Raw genomic sequence first — 23,564 nt, 5'->3', positions numbered from 1 at the left:
TTGGAGTTTGTTTACGAAGATGCTGACATTCCGTAAACACGGTGTTGGTGAAACCTGGTTTCCACGGTAGCCAGTGTTTGTACAGCATCCACATGTTACATCAACATGGTTAAGAAAGCCTCCGCGCAGGATGTGACTGTGCGGTGAAACCTAAGATTTTCTCATTGTAGATTGTTTACCCCCTTTTCTGAAACTGCTTAAGTGGTTTGGGTGTTGTAAACAAGAATGTTCCCAGTCATTTTGCCTCTTAAAGGTACAGATGGAGCTGTTGATGCGGGTTCTCCTCGGCGGGTTGTTTTCTAGCTCTCTCTCCAGGCACGCGTGCGTCGCCGTGGCGCTCTCCCATTTCTCGAAGCCCCCGTCCCACCCGGCATCGCGACCCCTGTCTCAGCTGAGAGCCACGTGTTGTGCCGCAGTTTAAAAGACAGCCAGTATATTGGAGCGCCGCTGCTCTTCGTCCTTCTTAATCACCATCCCTCTCTCCTCCTGCTCTTTCTCCCCTCCAGTGGTGAGTGCTGTAATTGATATGCCACTGGCAATAAATCAGCTGCGCTCGCGGGCTGAGAGCCGACCATTATCTGGACGGGCAGGTTTAGCTTCTTTGGAGGGGATGGCGCAAGAGGGAGAGTTTATCCACCTTAACTGACGAGTCCACCACCTCCTCCTCTTCATCCGCCACCCTGTGTCTGTGGGGAAGCCCTGTTGAGTCAAATAAACTAATGCATATTAAATCCCTCTTGTCTAAGCTTGATGATCTCTTACATTTAGTCCCGTATTTCAAACCCATCAACTGATAGGGTGTCCAGATACCAAATCCAATCAGCTCGGCCCCTCGCAGCTCACCCTCTTAAATCTTCTCCTCTCATGTGGTTTTGTCCTCCACTCCCCTGATATGGCGGCTGCCCTCGAAATCGCAGATTTGCCTCATTCCAAAATGATTGACCTGATTTCACTCGATGGTGCTGGATACGGCTAACAGCCTAGCTTCAGTTCAGTGCATCGGACTGTCCCCGGGCTGCGTATCGGGCAGTTGGGACACGCAGATGCTGTCATTTGAGCTCCTCTAAAGCCTCAAATCGAGCCAGAGCTGGTCCGAATGATGAGGAAATCACTGTTTTTCACATATCCCCTGGTCTTTTTGTCGTGACCTGGGAATGACGAAGCCTTCGCCAAACGTCACCAGATTGGCTCATCGAGAAGGTTGTTTGCTCCATCCCAGCTTTTCCCAGACCTGGCTGGTTTCCAGTCGAGCCACAACTGCCTCAACAGCCTGTTTGCAGCGGCTGAAACCGATTTGCATTTACCGTCTCTTCTAAATAAAGTCTCTTCTAAAGTATCTCAGACGTTCTCAAGGATTCCTGCTTCGACCAGAACACTCACTCATCCCTCTGAGGGTTGTCAGCTCACCGCATTTCCTGACCTCTTTAGCAGCCAGCTGACAGATAACCTTGCTCTTGAGTGGCCGAGCACAGGAAAGAGCGGGACGTAGATAAGACCAACAAGAAAAAGAAAAGTCCCATTCTTCTTCAGTTCTCTGTCCCCACTTTGATTTTCTTTTAACTCCTCCTTCCTTCCTCCCCCACCTCCCTCCGTCTCCCCATAATGTGTCTCGTATATTCTGATTTGGTCTGGTCGTAAAACTCAATTCGCGAAGGCGCTTTGATCGTCAAGGTGAAATCCAAGTGTCGGGGTCCCTGGATGAATTGCATCCTCTTTTACATAATCGGAATTTACAGGAGAAATAATTTCCTGCTCTTGCAGGGACATGATTGGTCTGTAGCAGCACGTGGCTGGCCAAGCCTCCTCCTCATTATCGTTACATTGTCATTGGCAGACACCCAACGGGACAATGCCGTCTTCCTCTCCTCTTCTTCTCTTCCAATACCTGTTCTTGACGCAGTCATTCACGATGTATTTGTTCTTCACCAGCTTTTAATTGCACACAAGGAAATAAAGTTGTGCTGATTGAGTTAATGACAAGGAATTATCTTAGGAAAGCTTTTGTCAAAGAAAAACGTAGGTGCCACAAAGGTGTGTTAGCATACACACTAATGGAGTAGCCTGGGCTGTTTGATTCCCGACTGGATCATCTGAGTCATGTTCTTGCCTACTTGGTTAAGCTGCTGTTGTGTGGAAATTATTGGATGGACAGGAAAAACAGGAAGTGCAAGAGCTGCAGTTTTGTCCAGTTCTGCATTCCTGCTCTGGGGTCAGGCTCTGGGCGTCTCCATTGTCACCAGCACAATATAAATAAAGCTAAATTGAATTGATTTCATAATCCTGTTGGCTCCAAATGAAGAAATGCCTTTTTTTCAGTCCCAACCTCTGGAGGGCTGGACGCTAGTAACCAAGCAACCTACTTCCTGTTTACACAAGTACACATGACCGGTCTGCACAGAATAGTCCTCTCGTATGCTTTTTAGCCGTGTTGGCGTGTACGTAGACCTCATCTTACAGCCTGTAGATACTCGTATGAATGAAAATTCTCTTGGTATTTGCATAAAATCTGAAGTGCGGCCTGAACCGTGAGTCAAAGAAAACCAATAAAAATGTGCTGACTCGGGTGTGTTACGAAATCTGTTAGCACAAAGTTGAAAAAGAAGCTTGCCTGTCAATTGAAGGCAAAGTATGTAGTGAATAATGTAATCTGGGGGAAGTTGGTGTTTTTGTCAGTCAGCTGTGTTGACACAAGAAGCTAATACCTGTGCGCAGTTGCCAGAGCTGCAGGCTGTAATTGCCACGGCTCCTGTATAGCATATGATAATGTTGACACCACCACGGGAACTCTTCTGAAAAGACCCGGCTATAAATCGCTGGCTGTCAGGGTAACGACGCCCACAGGCCCACGCTACTCTTGCCAAGCCGCCACGGTGAAGTTGAAAGTTATGAAAAATTAAAGAGGTTAGTGTAACTCTTTGCAGCGATGACTGGAATTAGCCGGGGCCTTTAATATTCGGCCCACGCTCGAGTTATCTTCTGCTATAATTAAATTCAGACACACACTTGCCTTCCAGACTTGATTTGATATCATTTATTTATCACCGGGGTGAATGTCAGCCTGAATTTCTTTAAAACTATTCTCAGTCTTTTTCTTTTTTCCCCCCCTAAACTCTGACCGTGTATTTTTCTTCGTGTCTTTCAGGGCTCCTGACTCGTGGCCCCGTGGACGATGTTCCTGATGACGGCTTGGAACAAAGAGAATCAAACAGTGGATCAATAGGACTCTTCTTTCCCCTCCTGTCCTCGTCCTTGTCCTTAGACTATTTTCTATTCCTCGACAGGGAAGGAAAAGAGAACCCTGAGCGGGACTTGATAACAGCACTTACGCTCTTTCTCCTGTCTTTGTCCTTTCCCACCCCCGCCCCCCCCCAAGACTTGCCTCCAAACAGCCCAGACATGCCTTCCCTCGCGCAGCCGCTGACTGTCCCTGGCAGAGGGAACCTTTTCCTTCTCTTTGGGATCGTGCTGATCGCCACCTTGTCGTCCTCCGAAGGCCAACCCACCCGCTTCAAACGCTTTGCTCCAGCCGAGTGGGGGCTCACACATCTGGCAATCCACAACAAAACCGGAGAGGTCTACGTGGGAGCCGTCAACTGGATTTTTAAGCTATCTAACAACCTGACCAAACTGCGGAGCCACATGACTGGGCCAGTGGTGGACAATGAAAAGTGTTACCCCCCACCAAGTGTCCAGTCTTGTCCTTATGACCTGGCGCAGACCCCCAATGTGAACAAGCTCCTTCTCATAGACTATGCACAGAACCGCCTCATTGCCTGTGGAAGCACCTCACAGGGAATCTGTCAGTTCTTGCGCCTGGACGACCTCTTCAAGCTGGGCGAACCCCACCACCGTAAGGAGCACTACCTCTCCAGCGTGGCGGAGTCGGGGACGATGTCTGGGGTCATCATCAGCTCCCCGCACAGCCCCACCAGCAAGCTGTTCATCGGAACCCCCATCGACGGCAAATCCGAGTACTTCCCCACGCTGTCCAGCCGCAAGCTGATGGAGAACGAAGAAAACGCCGACATGTTCAGCTTTGTCTACCAGGATGAGTTTGTGTCTTCTCAGCTCAAGATCCCCTCAGACACTTTGTCCAAGTTCCCCGCTTTTGACATCTATTATGTCTACAGCTTCAGTAGTGAGCAGTTTGTCTATTACTTAACAATGCAGCTGGACACGCAGCTCACCTCCCCCGACGCCAGCGGGGAGCAGTTCTTCACCTCCAAGATTGTGCGCCTCTGCGTGGACGACCCCAAGTTTTACTCCTATGTGGAGTTCCCTATTGGCTGCACCAAGGACGGGGTAGAGTACCGCCTGGTGCAGGACGCGTTCCTGGCGCGGCCGGGCAGGCAGCTGGCCAGCTCGCTGGGGATCTCCGAGAATGAAGACATCCTCTTTACGATCTTCTCCCAGGGTCAGAAGAATCGGGCCAAACCACCCAAAGAGTCAGCATTGTGCCTGTTCACCCTGAGGAAGATAAAAGAAAAGATCAAAGAGAGAATTCAGTCCTGTTACAAAGGAGAAGGGAAGCTCTCTTTACCCTGGCTGCTCAACAAGGAGCTGGCCTGCATCAACTCGGTAAGCTCAAATCGGCTTTTTCAAACCTTCTAAAGGGCCTTTTCTCTATCTACAGACGTTCTTTTTACCACATCAAATACGTTCATTTCCAATTAAAGCAACTGCCTCACTAGCATACATGAGAATAAACACACTCGAGTGCATGTTTGACTGCGCGACACTGACTACTCCACGTATCACGTAGCCACCGGCGTGCTACACGTAGCATTATTAAGTGTGAAAAGGTCTGATTTTTCCTCTCCGACAGTCATCTGATTCACACACGCTCATCTCTTCCTCGTGGTGTTCCGACTCACTCAGAAGGGGAGATAGTTAGCTAGGCCCCCCGGATTTGTGCGATGTCACTGAGGAGTAGTCTCTCACACCCCCTCATCCACAGTAAAGTTTGTGGCGCTGCAGTGTGAGGAGCTGGGGGAATCGAATGAGATACTATTGATATTTACCCACTGATCCATGGAACATGGGGCTGCATGCGTTAAAGAGGCTGTTGCGCAATCGCACCTCTTTTCTCTGTATTGTCCCCGGCCTTCTCTCCTCCCTGTCACCCCATTAGTCCACCATCCTCAACCTGCCCCGACCTGAATCCTCCCGTATCTTTGTTCCGTGCACGTAGCGAGCTCCTCTCTGTCGACCATCTGTCTCCGCAGCCTCATCTTCTGCCTCTGCACACTTAAAAATCAACCACCCGCGCCCTCCATGCCGCTCGCTGTTAAAATAGCTTAATTCAGAGACCTCTTCAAGCTAAAGCGCTCCTTTTAAATGTCAGCATGTTTTCAGACGCACAACACACACACTTGTGCGTGGAACTCCTCCTTAACTGGAGTGCACAGGTGTGTTTTGTGTGGAGGTATAGAATTGATGTGAATGCCCCAGGCTGGATTCTCTTTCACCTCCTTTCTGCCTCCCGTCTGTCGCTCTCTCTGTGGTTGTAGCCTCTTTCCTGTCGGGTGGTTCTCTTCATTCACGGTCTTTTTTGTGCCCCCTTTCTCGAGCCCCATCAGCCCGACAATAGGACAGAACAGGCAGACGCTCTCATTTGTTTCAATTAGACGTCAGCACCGGTGCAGCAGGAACTCCTGGGCAGTGTTCGGATAAATGTTTAGAGCAGGTCAAAAATGGCTTGTATTGGGAAATCAATCTAATCTTCCCTCGTGAATAATTAATAAAATGCCAAATAAGAAAATAGCCAATAACGCGATGCTGGTGGAACGTATGCTGCAGCAAGATACGGAAAATTCGATCAAGAATGCAATTCGGAACAAAAGGGAGACTTACGAGCTGAAGTGCGATACTATCTTGTAATTTACGTCTGCAAGCCAATCAAACACGCGCGTACAAGTGGCGCGACACCAGCCGGCAGGCTCAGCGCATTGTGCTGATACGCTTCCCACCTCATCAGCATTTAGCTGGAGGAGAAAATTATTGCTATCATGGTAATTCTCAGGAGATCGATTCTCCGAGCTCAGTGGAGTCTAAGCGCTGTGCTTTGTGTTGTCTTTTGATAAGACTCCAAACTAGACATATTGGTTTTCACCCCCCCCTCCCCCCCCCCCCCCCTCCCTCCTGGCTTTGGAGCTCGTAGACCTGTTTGCTTGTTGCGGCGGCACAATCACACCTAACTCCAGTTAAAGGTCATCTTCATTAGGAACTCTCACGAGGACGCCTCCAGAATGAAGCTGGCATTCATTTTGATATTTGCTCCCCCCCCCGCTGCTTCATCAGGTCCGTTTCTATGGTTACGGGAGTCTTGATGAGGACTGTTGTAATTTATGACTGCTTTCATAAATAAATCCAAATCAATCTCAAAAGTGCCAGCAATGATGATATAAAAGCCAGGAGAGGGATTGATCGGCTGACCCAGCGACAGCAGTAACCTGCACCGTCCGACCCCGGGGGGGTTACTGACGTCAGCCCAACCGTGACCCGGCGTCAGCAGCCCAATACTGACCTCGACCCTGGCCAGCGACACAAGTGACCTATCATCTGACCTCAGATCAGGACCTATTGGTGTCCAGTGTGAGACCTGGTGCGGCTAACGTGCGAAGGTGTCAGCTGACTGGAGCTAAAGGAGCCCTGATGGATTCACCTGTCAGCAGTTTCTAGAAGAGCAGCTTCATAAGTTCTGAAACAATAACTACAACCTGTGATCAGATGGCAGCCGATATAACGTGACTCACATCGAGTTACAGGTGAGATTTCAATGAAATATATACATTTGTAATCCATCAATCTCCCGTTCCGCTCTGCCATTGGAGAACCCCCCCCCCCACACACACACACACACCTCAGGCACACCCCCCTCCCCCCCAGCATTCCTGAACTGCGTGTGACTGTGGGAAAGCTGTGCGTTGTGGGAGAAGGTGAACATGTTTCAGGCGACCCTGCCACAGAGTGGTGGACAGCTGTTAGCCGTGCAGCCATGATGGATGGCCAGGTCAGAACCGTACACCCCCGCCCCCCCCCCCGTGATTAGGATGGTGTGTTTATGAACACTCCGAGATAGGAGGTGGTGAGATTCCCTATGTACGTGCACCAGTCCTCTTACTGGGTTATATTTGTCTGCTGCATGTCTGTTTTTGTCCCTGAGCACTCCCTGTGAACCTTGACCTCCGCTCCGGCCTGAGAGCGAATCAATACTGACCTTTCCAGAGAAAGGTGCCAGGTGGGGGGGGGGGTGGGGTGGGGGGTGGGGGGCACACAAAGAGTCGGCGAACGCTTAAATGAGACGGAAGAAAACAAAAGGTGAATGATCTGGGCAGGTGGAAAATTGAGCTCGTCACAAGGTTCTCAGACTGCAATTGCTCAATGTCGCAGTAACAAAGCCCCCCCGCCCCCCCCAACCCCCCCGCCCGCACCTCCTGTTTTATTCATGCAGAAAAATACACCAGCAGTCAGACTTATGAAGCTGCTCCAGTTCATCAACCTGCCTGTTGGTCTCTGTTTGGGGCTCTGGATGCAACTCGGTTGCCTTGATTTCGCCCCCTGATGGCGGGCGGCGTCCGTGCCCCCGCCCCCCCAGGACGCCTGGTTTGTGCTCAACACGAAGGAAGAGGTGGACAGAGCAGAGGAAGATGGACGGTGGGCAACAGAGGGTTTGAGGGAGAGAGCTGTGCACAGACGACGAGGAGGGGAGTCTGAGAGGAAGAGCGAGCGCCGCCTCGCCGCCGTCGGCAGTGACGACAGGAGGGAAAAACTGGGTGACAAGATGAGGAAGAGGGTGAGGGAACGCCAGCTGCCGCACCAGGCGCCGCCCGGCCGCGGCCTCCTCAGACGCCTGCCTCGCCGTCACGTGGGCCCCCTCAGTGGTGATCTGGCTCCGTGTGTTTGTCTACGGCGGTGGCGGCGTCCCTGGAACACGACTGAACTCACGTCTGTTGTCAGTTAACACGGACCCCCCCCCCCCCCCCCCCCCCCCCATACTTCACTACCATTTGAATAATGATGAATCTTATTACTCAGAATGGCATCATCACAGGGGGAGGGGTTTATGGAGCAGGTCAGCTGACCTGGCTGGACGAACGCCACACTGATGTTATATTTAAATTAATGTAAATTTAGGGTTGCTGCTAAAATTGCTCACATTGTGGCCAGATCAAAGCACCAAAAGCCCGATTTATTGGTCGGTTTCTTTTCCTTTCTCTGACTTTCCTCCCCCCGGGACACCTCGTGGTCGGCGCTCCGTGACGCTCCCGCCGGTTCTCGACACTCATCGACACATCGAGCTTCTTTGTCTGGATCACCTGATGGATGATGCGGCGTTGAACTTTGTTATCGGCCGGCCCATCAATCAAACGAAGAATCATTTCTGTAAAAATCCAAACGCTGTCACGTGCGGCGCGGCGCTCACACGGTGGCGGCGGCCTCATCGCCAAAACAATTTCTTTGATTTTACGGGGGAAAAAAGCATTTGCATTTAAACCCAAATCCTGGTGAAAAAATAAATGTTTATTTCGAGGAAAACAATATGAAAGAAAGGCCCAGCGCCGCTTCCTGAACTGGAAAACCTTGTCTTTAGAGCGCCCCCTAGCTGAGGCGGAGTCCTTAAACACAAACATCTGTCGTGAGACATGTGGCAACTAATGCGTTGGCGTGATTAGATCTGATGGACAGAGTTAATTGTTTAGCTAAACGGGTTAGTTGAGTTGTTATTGGTCCTCGTGGCTCATCTTTCCCTTTATATCAAAGACTGCCTTCACGTGCGCACAAGATGCTGCCTTTATTACATCGCTGCGCTTGTTAGCGCGCGTGCTAACGGAGCCCCGCCCACTCCGCTCGAGTGCGGCTCTCATCCTATTATTAAAAGACAATAGAGAACCTTTTAGGCACGACCCCATGCAGACTGCGTGAGCTGCTTAATTCCGTCTCTCTCCTCCTGACCTTTATGTCTCTCTCCGAGGAGTGTTTAGCTCCACAAATCCCCATCTCCAGCTCCACACTAATGATACTAATTGTCAGTGTAATTATGTATTGATCTGTGCTGTGTGTGTGTGGGTGGTGTGTGTTGCATACATCATTATCAGGAGTAATCAACAGATGTGGAGCTGCCTTTGCACTTTGTGCTCATGTGTTTGGCTTTTTAGCTTTTGTTTGCAGCGGCGTCGTTTCAGATTTCCCTGAAAAGTCATCCTGGTTTCAGCTTCTTTTGACGAGTGCTCGATATTGATCTGGGTGTGCCCCCTCCCTCCCCCCGTCACGTCCCCCCTCCGCCCGCCACGTCCCCCCTCCGCCCGCCACGTCCCCCCTCCACCCGTCACGTCACGTCCCCCCTCCGCCCGTCACGTCCCCCCTCCACCCATCATGCTCCTCCTCCACCCATCATGTCCCTCCTCCCTCCACCCGTCACGTCCCCCCTCCACCCGTCACGCCCCCCCTCCGCCCGTCACGTCCCCCCTCCACCCGTCATGCTCCTCCTCCACCCATCATGTCCCTCCTCCCTCCACCCGTCACGTCCCCCCTCCACCCGTCACGTCCCCCCTCTGCCCGTCATGCTCCTCCTCCACCCGTCACGTCCCCCCTCCACCCGTCACGTCCCCCCTCTGCCCGTCACGCCCCCCCTCCACCCGTCACTCTCTGTCGGAGTACAGTCCAAAGTCAAGGTGACAGCGTTGGGAAGCGTTTCTGAGCCGATACCAGTTCCTGGAGGCCCCGTCCCTCCGCCTGCAGGGCCTCATCACAGAGCCGAGCCCACGCGACCCATAAATATGGAGCTGGTGCAGTTTATTAAATTATTGATCAGGGACGTGTTTAGGGAAGAGCTCAAGCAGCTCAGGAGCAGATCAGGGACGGCGACGCGGCCTGGTTTGCTGTCCGAGCCTGGATCTCTTGGACCCGTTGTCCCCTTCCGAGCTTTGAATGGTGTCATGTGAGGTCAGCGATGAGCCAGTAACATTTGATTTAACGCCACGTGTTTGTTTTATATTCTCGTCCCACACGCTCCTGGCCTGTCAATCAGGCGCTCTCCCGACGGCCTTCGGCTTCTTTATTAGCTTGCAGGTGTAACGACCCGACGCCGCCGCCGAGCGCCCGGCCGATCCAACATCGATCAGTAATATTGATTTTTCCGGACCTGTTTTGAAGATTTCTGCACGTTTGCGAAGTCTTGCAGTAACGTTAAGATTAGTGTGTAATATGTGAGACACACACACACACACACACACACACCGATGTGGTGTGTGAGTTGGTTTAGTGACATGGTGAATACTTATGAGCAGAGTTTTGACTGACTTTTCTCCCAAAGGGCAGCATTTGCTGGGGGGTGGGTGGGGGGGGTCACACGTGCGTGCTGTACCTGTGCCACTCACCTGCAGCTGAACCTGTCAGTGTTTTCCTTTCACTCAAACATCCCTGAATAAGCGGCAGCAGTGTTCCCAGTCACCAGCGCCGGGCCTGTTCCTGCACGCCAGCCAGCCCAGAGTGTTTCCATATGTTTTCCTCTGAATGGAGCTCACTATCGACAGGCTCCATTTGAGGCCGGCGTCACGTGTGCCCCCCCCCCCCCCCCCCAGTAATGTGTAACGCAGCGAAGCGTTTCCGACTCTTTCCCTTCCAGTGTTAAGTGTGTGCGTGCAGGTTTGGCGCAGCGCGAACGGCTGCATTTCATCAGGTTGCGGGTGAAGCCGCTCCGCTCTGAGATGGTCCACAGTTGTGGATCACATGACCTCCAGCCCTTTCTAGAAACCACTTAGCCTTTATAGACGAGAGGGCCCTCATATTTTACACCACCATTTCTGGGTTTCATATATATTTCCTGTGACCTTGAATATCAGTTGACTGTACCACGCGCACACACACACACACACACACATACGCACACACACACACACACACACGTGCACACGCGCCAGAATTACAATAGCTCTCATGCAGCCTCCATATTGACAGTTTTGGAGCTGCCATTAAAGACCACGGCTTAGGAGATTTGCATATTCTCCGTTCGGGTCTCTAGCAGAGCTTACGCGGTTTGTCCGTATTGATCTACATCCTGTCATTCATTTGGCTCTTGATTGACTTTCTCGAGTGTTAATTAAAGAGTTTATGTAATTATAATCTAAACCTGAACAGATCCGAGTTGTTACCTTGCAGTGAGGGGGAGAAAAAGGCTTCAGAGGTTTCTAAAAGATGTATTTTCTCCTTGATTGGAGTGAATTTTTTACGCAACAAATGGTGCCATCTTTGTGAAATAAGTAGATTTAAATGCGATATGGGGTGGCTGCGGGAAATAAAGCAACATTATCTCCTGTTTGGGACTGACTCCGGGCCTCCTTGAACTGCGTATGTGATAATTCATTCGGCACCACATACTGTTCTCATCCTGAGAAAATCAAAACAAGAAACCTTCTCTTCTGCATTTGTAAAGCCCCGCAGCCAAAGTCAGTGGAAGGTTGTTGGCTTAACTCATTCATCCCCGCTGGAGTTCCGCGTCTTTGAAAACACTGCAGAACGCTAAGTATGGTCTCCAGCCAATGGCCCTTCAGAGATCAGAGGGGGAATATATTTCCTACAACAGAATATGAGCTCCAATTCACGTGGGAATCTTTTAGTGGCTTAAATTGCTGAAGCCGCATCAGGATGAAATGCATTCCAACCGCAGTGAGAACACCTTTAATTCTGTGCTGATCTGTGCTGTCTAGACCTTTTGCGGACGCGCAGGAATGTCATAATACCTTTACCCCCCGCGTGCTCCTATTTTATAAAGGCTACTGTAAGCATGCTAGCGAGTTCAGACGTGTTTGTGTTAGCCTTTACTGTCTCCAGGGGCCTCCGTCGACTGTATTTCCATCTGTTGGTTTCCTCATAGAAGATGGATTAACCCTTTTAACTCATTTCCCTTTGGGTTTCACAGCATACGAGTGTGTGTGTGTGTGTGTGTGTGTGTGTGTGTGTGTGTGTGTGTGTTTTGGGGCCGACCCTGGTGCAGATAGATGGATTTCGCTCCCACGACTATGGTTTAAAATAGTTGCCCCGAGTTGTATGTCACATGAAGACAATATGGGGCTGTTTTGTTGCTTGTTGCCAGGCGCGTGTGTGCACGGAGAATAGCTGACCCCTGGGTTGAACGTGCGCGTTGATGAGTGTCCTCCCAATTGTTGGAATATGTCTTCAGCTGCCTCCGTTACAAGCTAAGATATCGCCCCTGGTCGTTAGCGATCACAGGAGAAAGTTGTTTCAGGTAATAGCTTTGTGTTAGACACACACACACACACACACACACACACACACACACACACACACACACACACACACACACACAAAATGAAATCTTATCTGATTTTCTCAACTTTCACTTGTATTTTGTTGACTCACTACGTGAGCAGCTAATAGGACCGGAACACTAAAGTCATTGTTTGGATCTTCAGGGCTTCACCTTCATGTTTCCGGTTTTAGAAACACAGTAAAATGTGCAAATCTGTTGGCTTCATTAGACGTGTGAGTTCATATCAGAGATTTATGTCATGTGTCCTCATTTGGTCATTTCTGAGTAGAGGAATCAGGGTGCTGATTTTTGGAGCTTGTATGATTTTTTTATGTATAGCAATATATGGGGTGCCTTAAATCGACTTATACAATCGGTTAAAATGATTTCAGGGCCTCCTGACGTTGATGAAACAGGAAGTGACACAGCTGATGTCACATCCTACGGCGTGTGTGCGGCCTCGCGGTGATGGGCCGGTTACTATAGCAGCCAGGAGGAGAGAGGAGAAAGCAGAAGAATGTAGAGTAGCAGGTTATTGACACCCGCTGAGCTGCAGGCAGGTCTGGTAGATCATCCGAGGGGGGGTTAGCGAGGGAGGTGCTATCTAATTCTCCTCTGTGGATCAATCAGATGATGTAGTGATAAGACTGTGGATTACACCCCTATTTACACACTGTGTGTGTGTGTGTGTGTGTGGGTGTGTGTGTGTCACTCGGCCACTGCCGCCATTCAAATATTTCAGTTTTTCATGTAGCAGGTCACAGATCTCGCACGTTTCTTCTTTACTTGTGCGTCTGGCTGACACAGGAACGGATGTTAACGCCTTTATTTTAGCAAACGCTGCACAATAAAGTTGATTTTTTTTATTTTTGCATGTGTTGATTCAGTTGGGAAGAAAAGAGGGAGTGTGATTCTGAAGGGAGTGGAAATTGGGACATTTGTTGCGTGTTTAAGCAGTTGAGGACCGACCCTGCAGTGGTAGTTCTATCCTTGTGAGGACTCTCAGCTTCTAACCTTCTAACCAAGACTGAACCTGTCCACCTCTTTCCTTTCAAATGCATGTTTTGGACCTCAGTACCAGAACACACGCTCTCAGAGGGAGCGTTGAGCAGAATAAAACTCTCAGGTGAATTTTTGGACTCCGTTGTTTGGCGTCTCATCCCTTGTTGTCTGCTCCTCCCTCCAGCCGCTGCAGATCGACGACAACTTCTGCGGCCAGGACTTCAACCAGCCTCTGGGGGGCACCAGCACCATCGAGGGAATCCCGCTCTTCATCGACAAAGACGACGGCATGACCTCGGTGGCGGCGTACGACTACCGCAGCAACACGGTGGCTTTCGTGGGGACGCGCAACGGCAAACTGAAGAAGGTAAGCGCTTCCATGCGGGCGTTTTTGGCTTTTTTCCCCCTTTTATTTCCCCTTTGTTTTTCAGTTGCTCCGCTTTTCCCAGGGACGCTCTTGCAGTCAGTGGCGGCGTCTTGTTTCTAAGTTTACGCAAGTCCCGCCTCGTACGGAGATTAAATGCAGCGGAGTCCATTTTTCTCTCACCGGCAGCCCTTCAAGTAGCTCTTTAAAACCTGCGCATTTAACAAGCAATTTAAAAGCTGTCCGTGGGCAGCCGGGCGCTGATTGTCATGGTGGTCACGTCAGACATAAAACCTTACTGCTGTGTTTCCAGTGTGATATACTCCTCCCCTCCCACTTAAAGGCATCGCCTTCAATCAGTCCAGCGGCGGTGACTGGTGGAAGCTGCTCCGTATTCATCAGCATCCACGCGAGCGTTCCCGGAGACGCCGCCCTGACGCTCCGGTTGCTGTTGAGTTCCCACGTGCAGCCTGATGTGTTCCGTTGGTCTCCGGCTCGTATTTGTTTGTGTCACTGAGTCTAGTCTTTGGAGGACAAAGCCCTCGGGATAAATAGTAGCTCATTAGAATTCACTCCGGTTTCCCCCTGCAATGCTCAAGACCTGTCATCCATTCAATTTTATGAATATATAATCAGCCTGTGTGTTTGTGCGCCTTTAAAGTGCGCTTGTGTATGCACGCCGCATCCGCGTGTTTGTCACTTAAAGTACACATAATAATGCTTGTGCTTGTGATGTCATTGATTTGTGTGTGTGCACGTGTGGTTGTAAGGAAGTGAGGGACAACAATACAATGTTAGCTAAGATTCAGCTCTGTGCATTTGTCAAAGTGACACCCGCTGGCAGCGGTCGCTTTATTTATTTAGCTGTCAGCGCTTAGCGACGCTAGCATCGCTAGCGCCGGGAGGGAAGGTTATTGATGTTTGTATTTGTGATTGTCCTTTTTTTTTTGCCGCCGCTTCTGATGGAAAACTGCCGCCATCAGAGTGAAATTTGGAAGGTCTAAGCAGAAGGATCCCGATACGCAGGGTTTGTTTTTGTCATGATGCTAATTTACTTTAGCATGTTAGAGAAGGAAAACAGATGTGTGATTGGTGTGAGAGTCATTCCTGAGACCACTTAGCGATGCTTTCCTCCGGTGGAAGCTGTGCTCCAAGGTTTTTTCTCACGTCGGATGACCTCGAGCAAGTGTGGATGTTTCTGCTGGCCCCCCCGGCTGCTGAGTAATTGCAAAGACAGACAAAATAAGGTCATAATAAAATGTGAAATGGGTAAATACACAATCAGACGACAGGGCCCCACTATTAAGCTGTTTCTGTGGGTGTTTCCATGGGCCATTTTGTTTGCGCAACCATATCCTGAGTGGGCTAGCATGTTTAACTCATTATCAAGTTTTTTTTTTTTACTACATCTGCATTTGTGGGACTGCGTTCAACCCATGATGAGGACAAGATGGAGCACATTCCTGTTCTTTGAAAGTTCCTCTGGATTGCATTAGTGATTAATGCTGTTTATGCAGCCAAGCCTGTGTAAGGGGAACAGAGAGATAAAGAAAGAACATTTGTAGGAGAGATCGTGTCGCGTAAGAGAAAGCAGCATCACATTGATTTATTCATATATTTTCAAAGGAAGAGGGGAGGTAGACAGAATTTGAGAAGGCCAATCCTGATGGAGGACCTTCAGGTGATGAAAGGAACATGTTTCCGAGGGGGTCATCTGTTTGGACTCGAAGATCTTTGATATCCTGTGTTATCTCCACATTCTACTTTTAATCAACTGTGCAGCTCGAGGTTGCGCAGAGCGGCACAGCGGCTCACAAACGCCGTGTTTAATGCACTAATGAAGCCCCCCCGTGCTCTCTCGCACACACACACACTTGCACACACACATAAATGCACACAGGAAGCTTTTATTAATGAGTCCTGCACTAATGGGACAAAGATGGGGGAAGATAAGAGGGAAGGGAGTGATAGAATGATGAATTTGAGAGAAAGTAGAGAAGAGGAAGACGTGATGAAGAGAGGTAAAGTCAGCTAATGTGCTGTTCACTAATTTTAATGATCACCTCCATCCCTTAATCAGTCAGCAGCACGTCTCTCTCTTACTGTCTTGTCCTGCTCTAAACCAGCTGAGCACTTGAAGGCACCGTGGGGCATTGACAAGGCAGGAACATTCATCCAGACCCACACACACACTCACACACACTCTGGACGGTCTCAGTAGATGACTCCGGGCCCTCAGACAAAAGAGCGGATCCCGGTCGATAATCCAATACCTATTGTAGGTTCTGTTTCAGATGGCGCACACACCCGGACACACAGACACTTGTTAGGATTCCTCAGCTGCGCCCTCCTTTGGGGGCCGATCTCAGCCATCTGCTGTGCGTCCGTGGCCAGTGTGCCAGGTGGTAGGAGCCCCCCAGCACCCGGTGTGTCCCCATTGTGGCCGTGCCAACCTCAGGTGGGGGCGCAGGAGCCCATTCATCTGAGGGTTGGGGGGGGGGGGGGTAGTCACTGAAGCAGGAACACATTTTAGAGAGTTTGGTTTTAATTTTTAACAAATCTTTTGCTTGAAGAAAAAGAAAAAAAGAAAATGAGTCAACAGAGACGCTTCTGATTCATTTAACTCTGATTCACTCATCTGTCCGTCTGAAGCAGCTCAGAAATCCTCCACGTTGATCAGTTATCTCCCATTAAAGGACTCAGTGAGACTATTCAATCAGGAAATGATCAGATGATTTACAGTGTGTGTGTGTTAGTGTTGTGTGTTAGTGTGTGTGTATGTGTGTGAGCGTGTGTGTGTTGTGTGTGTGTGAGCGTGAGAGAGTGTGAGTGTGTGTCTGAGTGTGTGCGTGTGTGTGTGTGTGTGTGTGTTGTGTCATCATTTGGATCAGCCAGCACAGCCACGAGTTGTTTGACCGCGTCGGCAGCACAGAGGCTGGCTTTGTGCGAGACTTCAGAACCCCTCGGTCATTAGTTCACACTGAATTCAGCAACACACACACACACACACACGCACACACACACACGTGTAACAGAACCAGGAACTGATGAGGGGACAGGAAGCAGAGAGGAAGAGACTGATTAAAAGACTCTGAAGCTGTGCAGGAAATCTGAGCTCCGCTCTCTCGTTCCCACTTTTCCAGCTAATTCCGCCCGTTTCCAGGCCGCGCCGCTCCTCACTCTTTTCCCGACGCTCTGAAATTAACAGTAAAACGCGCGATTTCCTCCTCTGGCTTCTTTTGTCTTTGCCAGTGTTTAAATAGCATTTTTCAACCCCCTCCAGCTCAGCGCACGTGACGGCCGCCCTCTCTCCCAGCCTCACTGTTGATGGGGTCTACGTGCACGCTCACCTGCAGTGCTCCCACCTGTTGGTGGGCGGACACGCTCCCAAAGCAACACACTCCACACAAGAAGCATCCGTGACGCGTCTCGGCTAAAACAGCAGCAGCGCCGGAGCGCAGCATGAATTAGTTAAAGGAATAATGCGTCTCCTCTTCTCATCACCTCTCCGCGTCGGCGCCGTCTCATTTTCGCCGTTTCATCTGCTGCTCACATATTCTCTTTCCGCTCCTCGTCTCCGTCTCCATCTGTGATCAAAGATCCCTCTCCCCGATAATGGCTGAGCGGCGCGCGGGCGCCCGCACCCAGTCGAGGTGTCGCCGTTACTATTTTTCTCTAATCATTTCCTCTCATTAAAGGGAAGCGGCGCGGAGGCAGACAGTCGTTAAGACGTCTCGCTAATTGTAGCGAGGCAACTTTATAAGAGTTCACACACAAACAAGCTTTTGGATTAGTCTCATTGAACCTTCCAAAGCCTCATTTACAGTAATAATCCATATTTCTACCTCGCTCTCCAGCGCTGGTGACATTAAGGGCCACCGCTCTTTGCTCTAAGTTGATTATACTGGGAAATCTTATTAAATATCATAAATTCTCCACCAAATGGCAGCCTTTTAACACTGCTCAAAGCTAATCATCTGTGAAGTGTAGAATAAGTTACAGTGAGCTTCCATGTTATCTAATGCCATTAAACGGGAACGCTCCGGTCCTCCATAATCTCGCCGCTAATGCACTGAGCCCGGACGACCGGCGCGATTGTGTCATTTACCGCCGCCGCACCGCCGTCCCAGTTCAGAGCTGGAGGGGGTTAATGAGACAAAGTGAGGGGTAGATGATCGAGCCGGAGAAAACCGGGAGGAAAGGAGAGGAAAGGGAAAAATAGCGAGGCGAGAATGAATAATAAATGCTCAAATCCCTTTTTAAGGGAAGATTAGAGGAGTCTCGCTGTAAGCAGGGCCGCTCGCACGATGCGTGCGTGAGCATCTGAGCGAGACCAGCCTTGTTTCTAGGTCATTCCTCAGTCTTCAAAGCCCCCCCCATGTTATACACACAGCATAAACTTTTTCCCTTCTTTTAGACCGCGGCTAAATTGAGCCAAAATCTTTATGGAGGAATGTGGACTTTAAGAACAGATTTGGACAAATTGGTGTTGGTGTAGACACGGGGCAATATTTGTGCCCGCAGAGAGGGCGGCGCCGTCCAAGCCGGCGCCTACTGCCAACGGCACACCTGCTAAATGCTGCCGTGCCAAGGCTCCACGGGGGGAGCGCTTTTGGCAACACACGCGCGCACACACACACACACACACAGTAAAAGATGTCATATCTCAAGTTAACAAGCCAGAATGAGCACAGCCACGCAGGTATATAAAACCGGACACACGGGGTTACGTTGGACGGCGGCACCGTGTCTGGAGGGCTTGGTTTGAGTGACGCCGCAGGCTTCAAACACCTTTGGCTCATCGAGACTGCACACACACGCACACACACACACACACACACACACTACATGTATTGTCCCAAATGCTCTTTCCTTGCAATTAAGCCCAGCAGCCTCTCGTATTGGCTGTGCAGAAGCTTCTGATGGCGGTCGCAGCCCGCCGATGCTGCGGGTCCCCGTAGCCATGAAGACAGAAATGATGAGCTGCGCCACACTGGCAATAAAAAATCTCATTGATCACCAGCTGTGATGGTCTCATCCCTTTTTCTGACAAATGAAGAGTGTAAATGAATGTAAATATGTGAGTTGCTTGCAAATTAGGTAATCTACTGTGGAGAAGGCAGACAGCGTTTGCACGCATACACACATATCAGATTACCCAGTGCAGAGCTAATAGATTTTTAATAGATTGTTTTTGATTAGTTCCTCCGGTTTAGTGACGTTAAGCAGATTAATGTTTGTGCGCAGGAACAAACACACGTTTGTCTTTGCCCGGGCCGGCGTGCATTTGAAGCTTTATCAGAAAAACCAGTGTGTCATCACATGTCTGTCATGTGCTTTGGGAGCATTTCAGGGTCACGCTGTTCAAGCTGGGTGTAGACACACACACACACACACACACACACACACACACACACACACACACACACACACACACACACACACACACACACACACACACACACACACACATGAAGATGGCTCCTACATTTGTGCTTCTTGCACAGCATGGCGGCATCTCCCGCCGTCAAACTAATTACCCCTCCACCCGCGTCTCCCTAAGGAAAAATCTTCAGCCCGAGGCCTTGTCACAGTGGTGGTTGGGTTGGGAACTTGCCCCCAGCGTGCTCTGGTTCTGCCTGCTCCTCTCCAGACCGCTGCTGGCCACATTGCAGTGACCCTCTGGCTAATCCTGTTAGTGTAAGAATGTGTGATAGTCAAGCGTGAGGTCGATCTTCGGCACTGCCCTAACACCTTCTGGCTCCCTACGCAGTGGAACAGTTGGACAAAGTGAACTTGCTGCAGTTTCTTTGGCTTGTTTGTCCGTTCTTGTGCCGGGCGGTGGCTCCACTCAGGCTGATGATTTGCCTAGCCTAGTTATAATCGGAGCTCTGATTAGCCATGCGTGTAAACACACCGACTGATGTTGCCAAGATGGTTGAACGTGACTAATGTATTAGGCCCACTTGACCTGGTGGCTTCACCCTCTCTGCTGTGGGGCCCCGACACACTGGTGTACGTAATAAGTTCTCACCGGGCAGAGTCCGCACATCATCCACCATCTAAACCCATTTCTTTCAGTCATGTGTTCATTTCTCCCAGCTCTCCTCCAGTGTTTCTCCTCCAGGTTCAGACCGTGTTGGGTAGACTCAGTTGGGTGGACTCCTGCACCTCCCTCCCCTCTCTGGAATCAGTCATCAGTTGGCTGAGTGAGCTGATAGCGTTTATTCCCCAGGTATTAGCCTGTTCATCTCCTTTCTTCCCTTCCCAACTTCACTCCTCCCGGTTCATCCCCTCATCCGCCCACTCTCTCTCTTCCTCTATCACTCCCCATCTCTCCCGTTTAATTGTCTTTGTCTCCGATAAGATTTGGGCCAGCTGAATTAACAGCTGTATAAAAGTCCACAGACACTCCCAGCAGTCTCCTTCATGCTGTCTCACAAGCATTAATTGCACAGTGTCATTCTAAATTGGCTAACACCAATTAAGCCCTCACTGTTATATTTAATTGGCCGTATTGCCTGGCCACTGTTTGACTGGAGCGTCTCCCTGGAAATCTTTTCTCCGGCCTTCCGACGCGCACGTGGCCGTGGCGGAGACAGCTTCCTCGTCCCGTGGGCTTCCCTCGGTTCTGGCCTTCTACGTTGCCAGGAGGCGAGATGGAGGGAGGCGTGTCACTGGATGTATTGTGTGCGGGAAGAAGAGGCGCAAATGGCAAAAGCAGAGGCGTCGTCTCTGCCTGCCCGTCCCTCTGCCACCAGTTTTCTGCCATCCTCTCACCATACTCCTCCACTCCTCCATCCATGTGTTGCTTGTGGATTAAGCTAATTAAAGCACCACAAATAAGATCTCCAGGGAGAGAGAGAGAAAGAGAGAGAGAGAGAGAGAGAGATCGCCCTCACATCAACATACACACATTTTTTTAATGAATGCAGGATTCAGGACACAGTTCATGCAAAATTGTGCACTGGAGTGTTCACAACCTCCACTTTGGACCACTTTCTCATGTGCACTGTGAAGCTGAAAGTCCTTAATTATGGATTTCCATCGATATTTGTAGAAAATTATCAGTCATTATGGAGCGCAGGTCAGCGATTCTCACCTTTTATGCATCACATGCCTGTTTATGCAAAGCGAGCAGCTCACATCTGTGCTCCGAGCCTGCCAGTGTTAGCATCCACAAGAGCCTTGGGATCTATATTTATAGGTCACCGGCAGAAAACTAGTGGCCCAGAAAAAAACCAGCAGGCCATCTCAGAGATGATGGCCGATGAGCGGAATGTGCGGTTCAGCCAGTGTCACAGCGTTCAGCCTTTAAACTGCATCTCTGCAAGTGTGCGTTCATTTCCACGTTCCGATCACTTCCTCCGGTCACGCGGATACAGGAAGAGAGGCAGCGCCGTGTCACTCGGAGCCTATTCTTTCCGGATGTTTCTGCTTACAGGATATTGGCTGTGTTGCTTGAAAACTGCCTGCTTCCAGGGAAACCTATTGGATTACCGATAACCTTGGAATGGATAGGGCCAGCGTAGACGGGAGGGTGGGATGGGGGGGGGGGCAGGAAGAGGCAGGCGGGAGTCTTCCTGGGTTTACGTAGCTGCTTTCTCTCGTCTTTCTCTCAATCATCACATTCTCCTGTGATCAAATCAATGGCGCGTCTGCTGTTACAGACCGTATATGTTTGACATTCACGCTTCCTTCTAAGGAGCGTTAGTCACGGCCCGTGACCTCGCCGACGGCCAATCAGAGAGCCGTTATCATTAGCGCGGCTCTGAGCACGTTGACACAAACCCCGCGACAGTCGGGCACGCGCAGAGCGCACACACCCAGTAATAACACAGGGGTCTTTACACCAAGTTGTCTTCAAATCCCACAGTAGCGGGCCTGCTCCTCGGTCGCCATGGCAACAGCAGCCGGAGAGAAAGCGAGTCGCGGCATTGATGTTTGCGATGCAGGCAGGGGATTTGAACACAGTCACAACAACCGAAACTGGGTTGCCGCGTTTGCTCCGTGCGCCGCGGCTGCACGATGCGCAGGCGCGGCGCCGAGAGAGGCGGGGGGTTGGAAGTAAGTGGGCTTGTAGGTCACGTTCGCTGCTGCGCGCGCACGCGTTCGGGCTGAGCGGAGCAGACGGGGATGCACGCGGGCGCGGGAGGCAGATGAGAGGGGAAGTGCAGAGACGGCACGCTCCCTCGCCGTGCTCGTCACGTCGGCGCACGTGCTCGGCTGTGCACAGCAGCTCAGACAGAACTCATCTCCACAGAACATTAGATCCAAAGTACCTCGCGTACATGCGCCTGGCACGCGCAGGAGTAGTTAGTTAACGAGCCGTTACGGAAAGGATATTTCTTTAAGATGTGACAGGAAGCCATCGCTCGGCGCTTCCTTCCATTTCCTACAGATCGCACCGAACAGCGAAGAAGACAGTGAATGCATGGCAAACAGGCGGTTAGTGTCAGGACTCTGATGAAAAAATCCATAGTTTCATTACAGGCCCAGTGGTATGAATGTGGTTGGGTGGTGACCAGAGCTCCATCACTGGCCCTACGGGAGCCAAAATAGCCGCAGTTAGCGATGCAGCGGAGTGAAGAGGAGGCAAGAGGGTCAAGGCTGCCGCTGGGGATGAAGAGCGCTCGAGCGGCGGGCGCAGCTGCCGCCGCGGCCCTCATCACGTCCTCCCTGCGTCTTCTGTCCTGCCGCGCGGAGGGTGCTAGCATCATGTAGGAGCCATCTGCTAGACAGCCTCCACGGAATCTGCATATATAGTGGCTAAAAGGCATGTTGGGATGCTCTGATCAACATTTCCTCCGCACGCGCGTTAAACATCAGGTTAGCAACAACAGGAGGGAAGGCGTCCTGCCACAAATAGGATGAACTCATTCACATAAATGCTTCTCCTTTGACATCTCTGGAGATCAGAGGGAGCAACCAGGCTCCGGCGCCAATCAGGCTTATTGAAAAAGGCCTGCGGTGAGTCAATCACGGAGAAGGTAGCACCCCAGAGCTCCCGGCGAGTGTTTGTCCCAGCAGCTGATTAGAGTTCAGAGGCAGGCTTTGAGGGAAATTAGCTTTCGATTAGACTTTCTGATAAAGAGGTCAGATTGTAATTGTTAGTGACCTCCAGGACCTGAAAGTTAAGATCAGGTGGGGGCACCACTGTCCACGGTAATTGATTTGAAAATGTTTATTTGCTGGGGGTTTTGTACCAGCACAGCCACGAATGAATGACTGTTGTCGGAGGTACGGCGAGGCGAGGGTTACACACTTAATCACGCTGATTGCTGGTGGCTCTGACTCTTCTCATCACATCATCATCTGCCCCTCCTGCGTGTGTTTAGATGGGCGAGGTCCTCAGTAGAATGGCAAAGGCCAAGCAGGGCTTGAGAACGCTGCATCACACAGCTCTGTTTCACATGCCGCAAAGTTTGCTTAATTTACATGTTAGCATTTGTCCCGGGGGCCGACGCATTAACGCAGTCACCTTCATTAACAGTCAGACCTGGTCACATCTCCCGTTGACACGGTGATTCAGAGGGCTGGATAAGTGGTTGCTAGGATGAAACTGTGAGTGCGCAGAGTTTAAAATGCATAAACAAGGATTAGTTTCCTCCCTTAAGGATTAAAAGATGCACATGTTGCCATGCTGACTTAACTGACGTGCATGTTTTCACCTACCCCTTAGTTATGAAACTCTCTGGAGTGAACACACACACACACACGCACATGCTCACACGGGATAACTTGTTCTTTACCATCTCCCCTCCTTGGAGAGAGTGATGGAGCCAGGAGCAATGCAAATTGGGTAAAATGTTCTGGAAAGTGGCTTTTCCCACTGGGACTTCTCAACTCTGAGTTAGAACTCTGTGTGTGTGTGTGTGTGTGTGTGTGTGTGCGTGCGTTCAAGTGCATCGATTACTCTGCTTGTGC

The 23,564-nt window shown here is 50.5% G+C and overlaps 1 protein-coding gene across 1 annotated transcript in view; it reads left to right on the top strand.

The window, feature by feature from the left end:
* plxna1b (plexin A1b) overlaps positions 1 to 23,564 on the top strand; it is a 122,381-nt gene that overhangs the window by 22,361 nt on the left and 76,456 nt on the right. The window contains exons 2-3 of the mRNA XM_029826087.1: positions 3,143 to 4,578; positions 13,458 to 13,640. Of these exons, the coding sequence (XP_029681947.1) occupies positions 3,143 to 4,578; positions 13,458 to 13,640 (1,619 nt within the window). The remainder of the gene's footprint in view (positions 1 to 3,142; positions 4,579 to 13,457; positions 13,641 to 23,564) is intronic.

The sequence above is a fragment of the Takifugu rubripes genome, chromosome 19 (genome assembly GCF_901000725.2).
Source record: "Takifugu rubripes chromosome 19, fTakRub1.2, whole genome shotgun sequence".
NCBI classification, from domain to species: Eukaryota; Metazoa; Chordata; class Actinopteri; order Tetraodontiformes; family Tetraodontidae; genus Takifugu; species Takifugu rubripes.
Note: the sequence above shows the minus strand (reverse complement) of the source record. Positions and strands in the feature narration are given on the sequence as shown.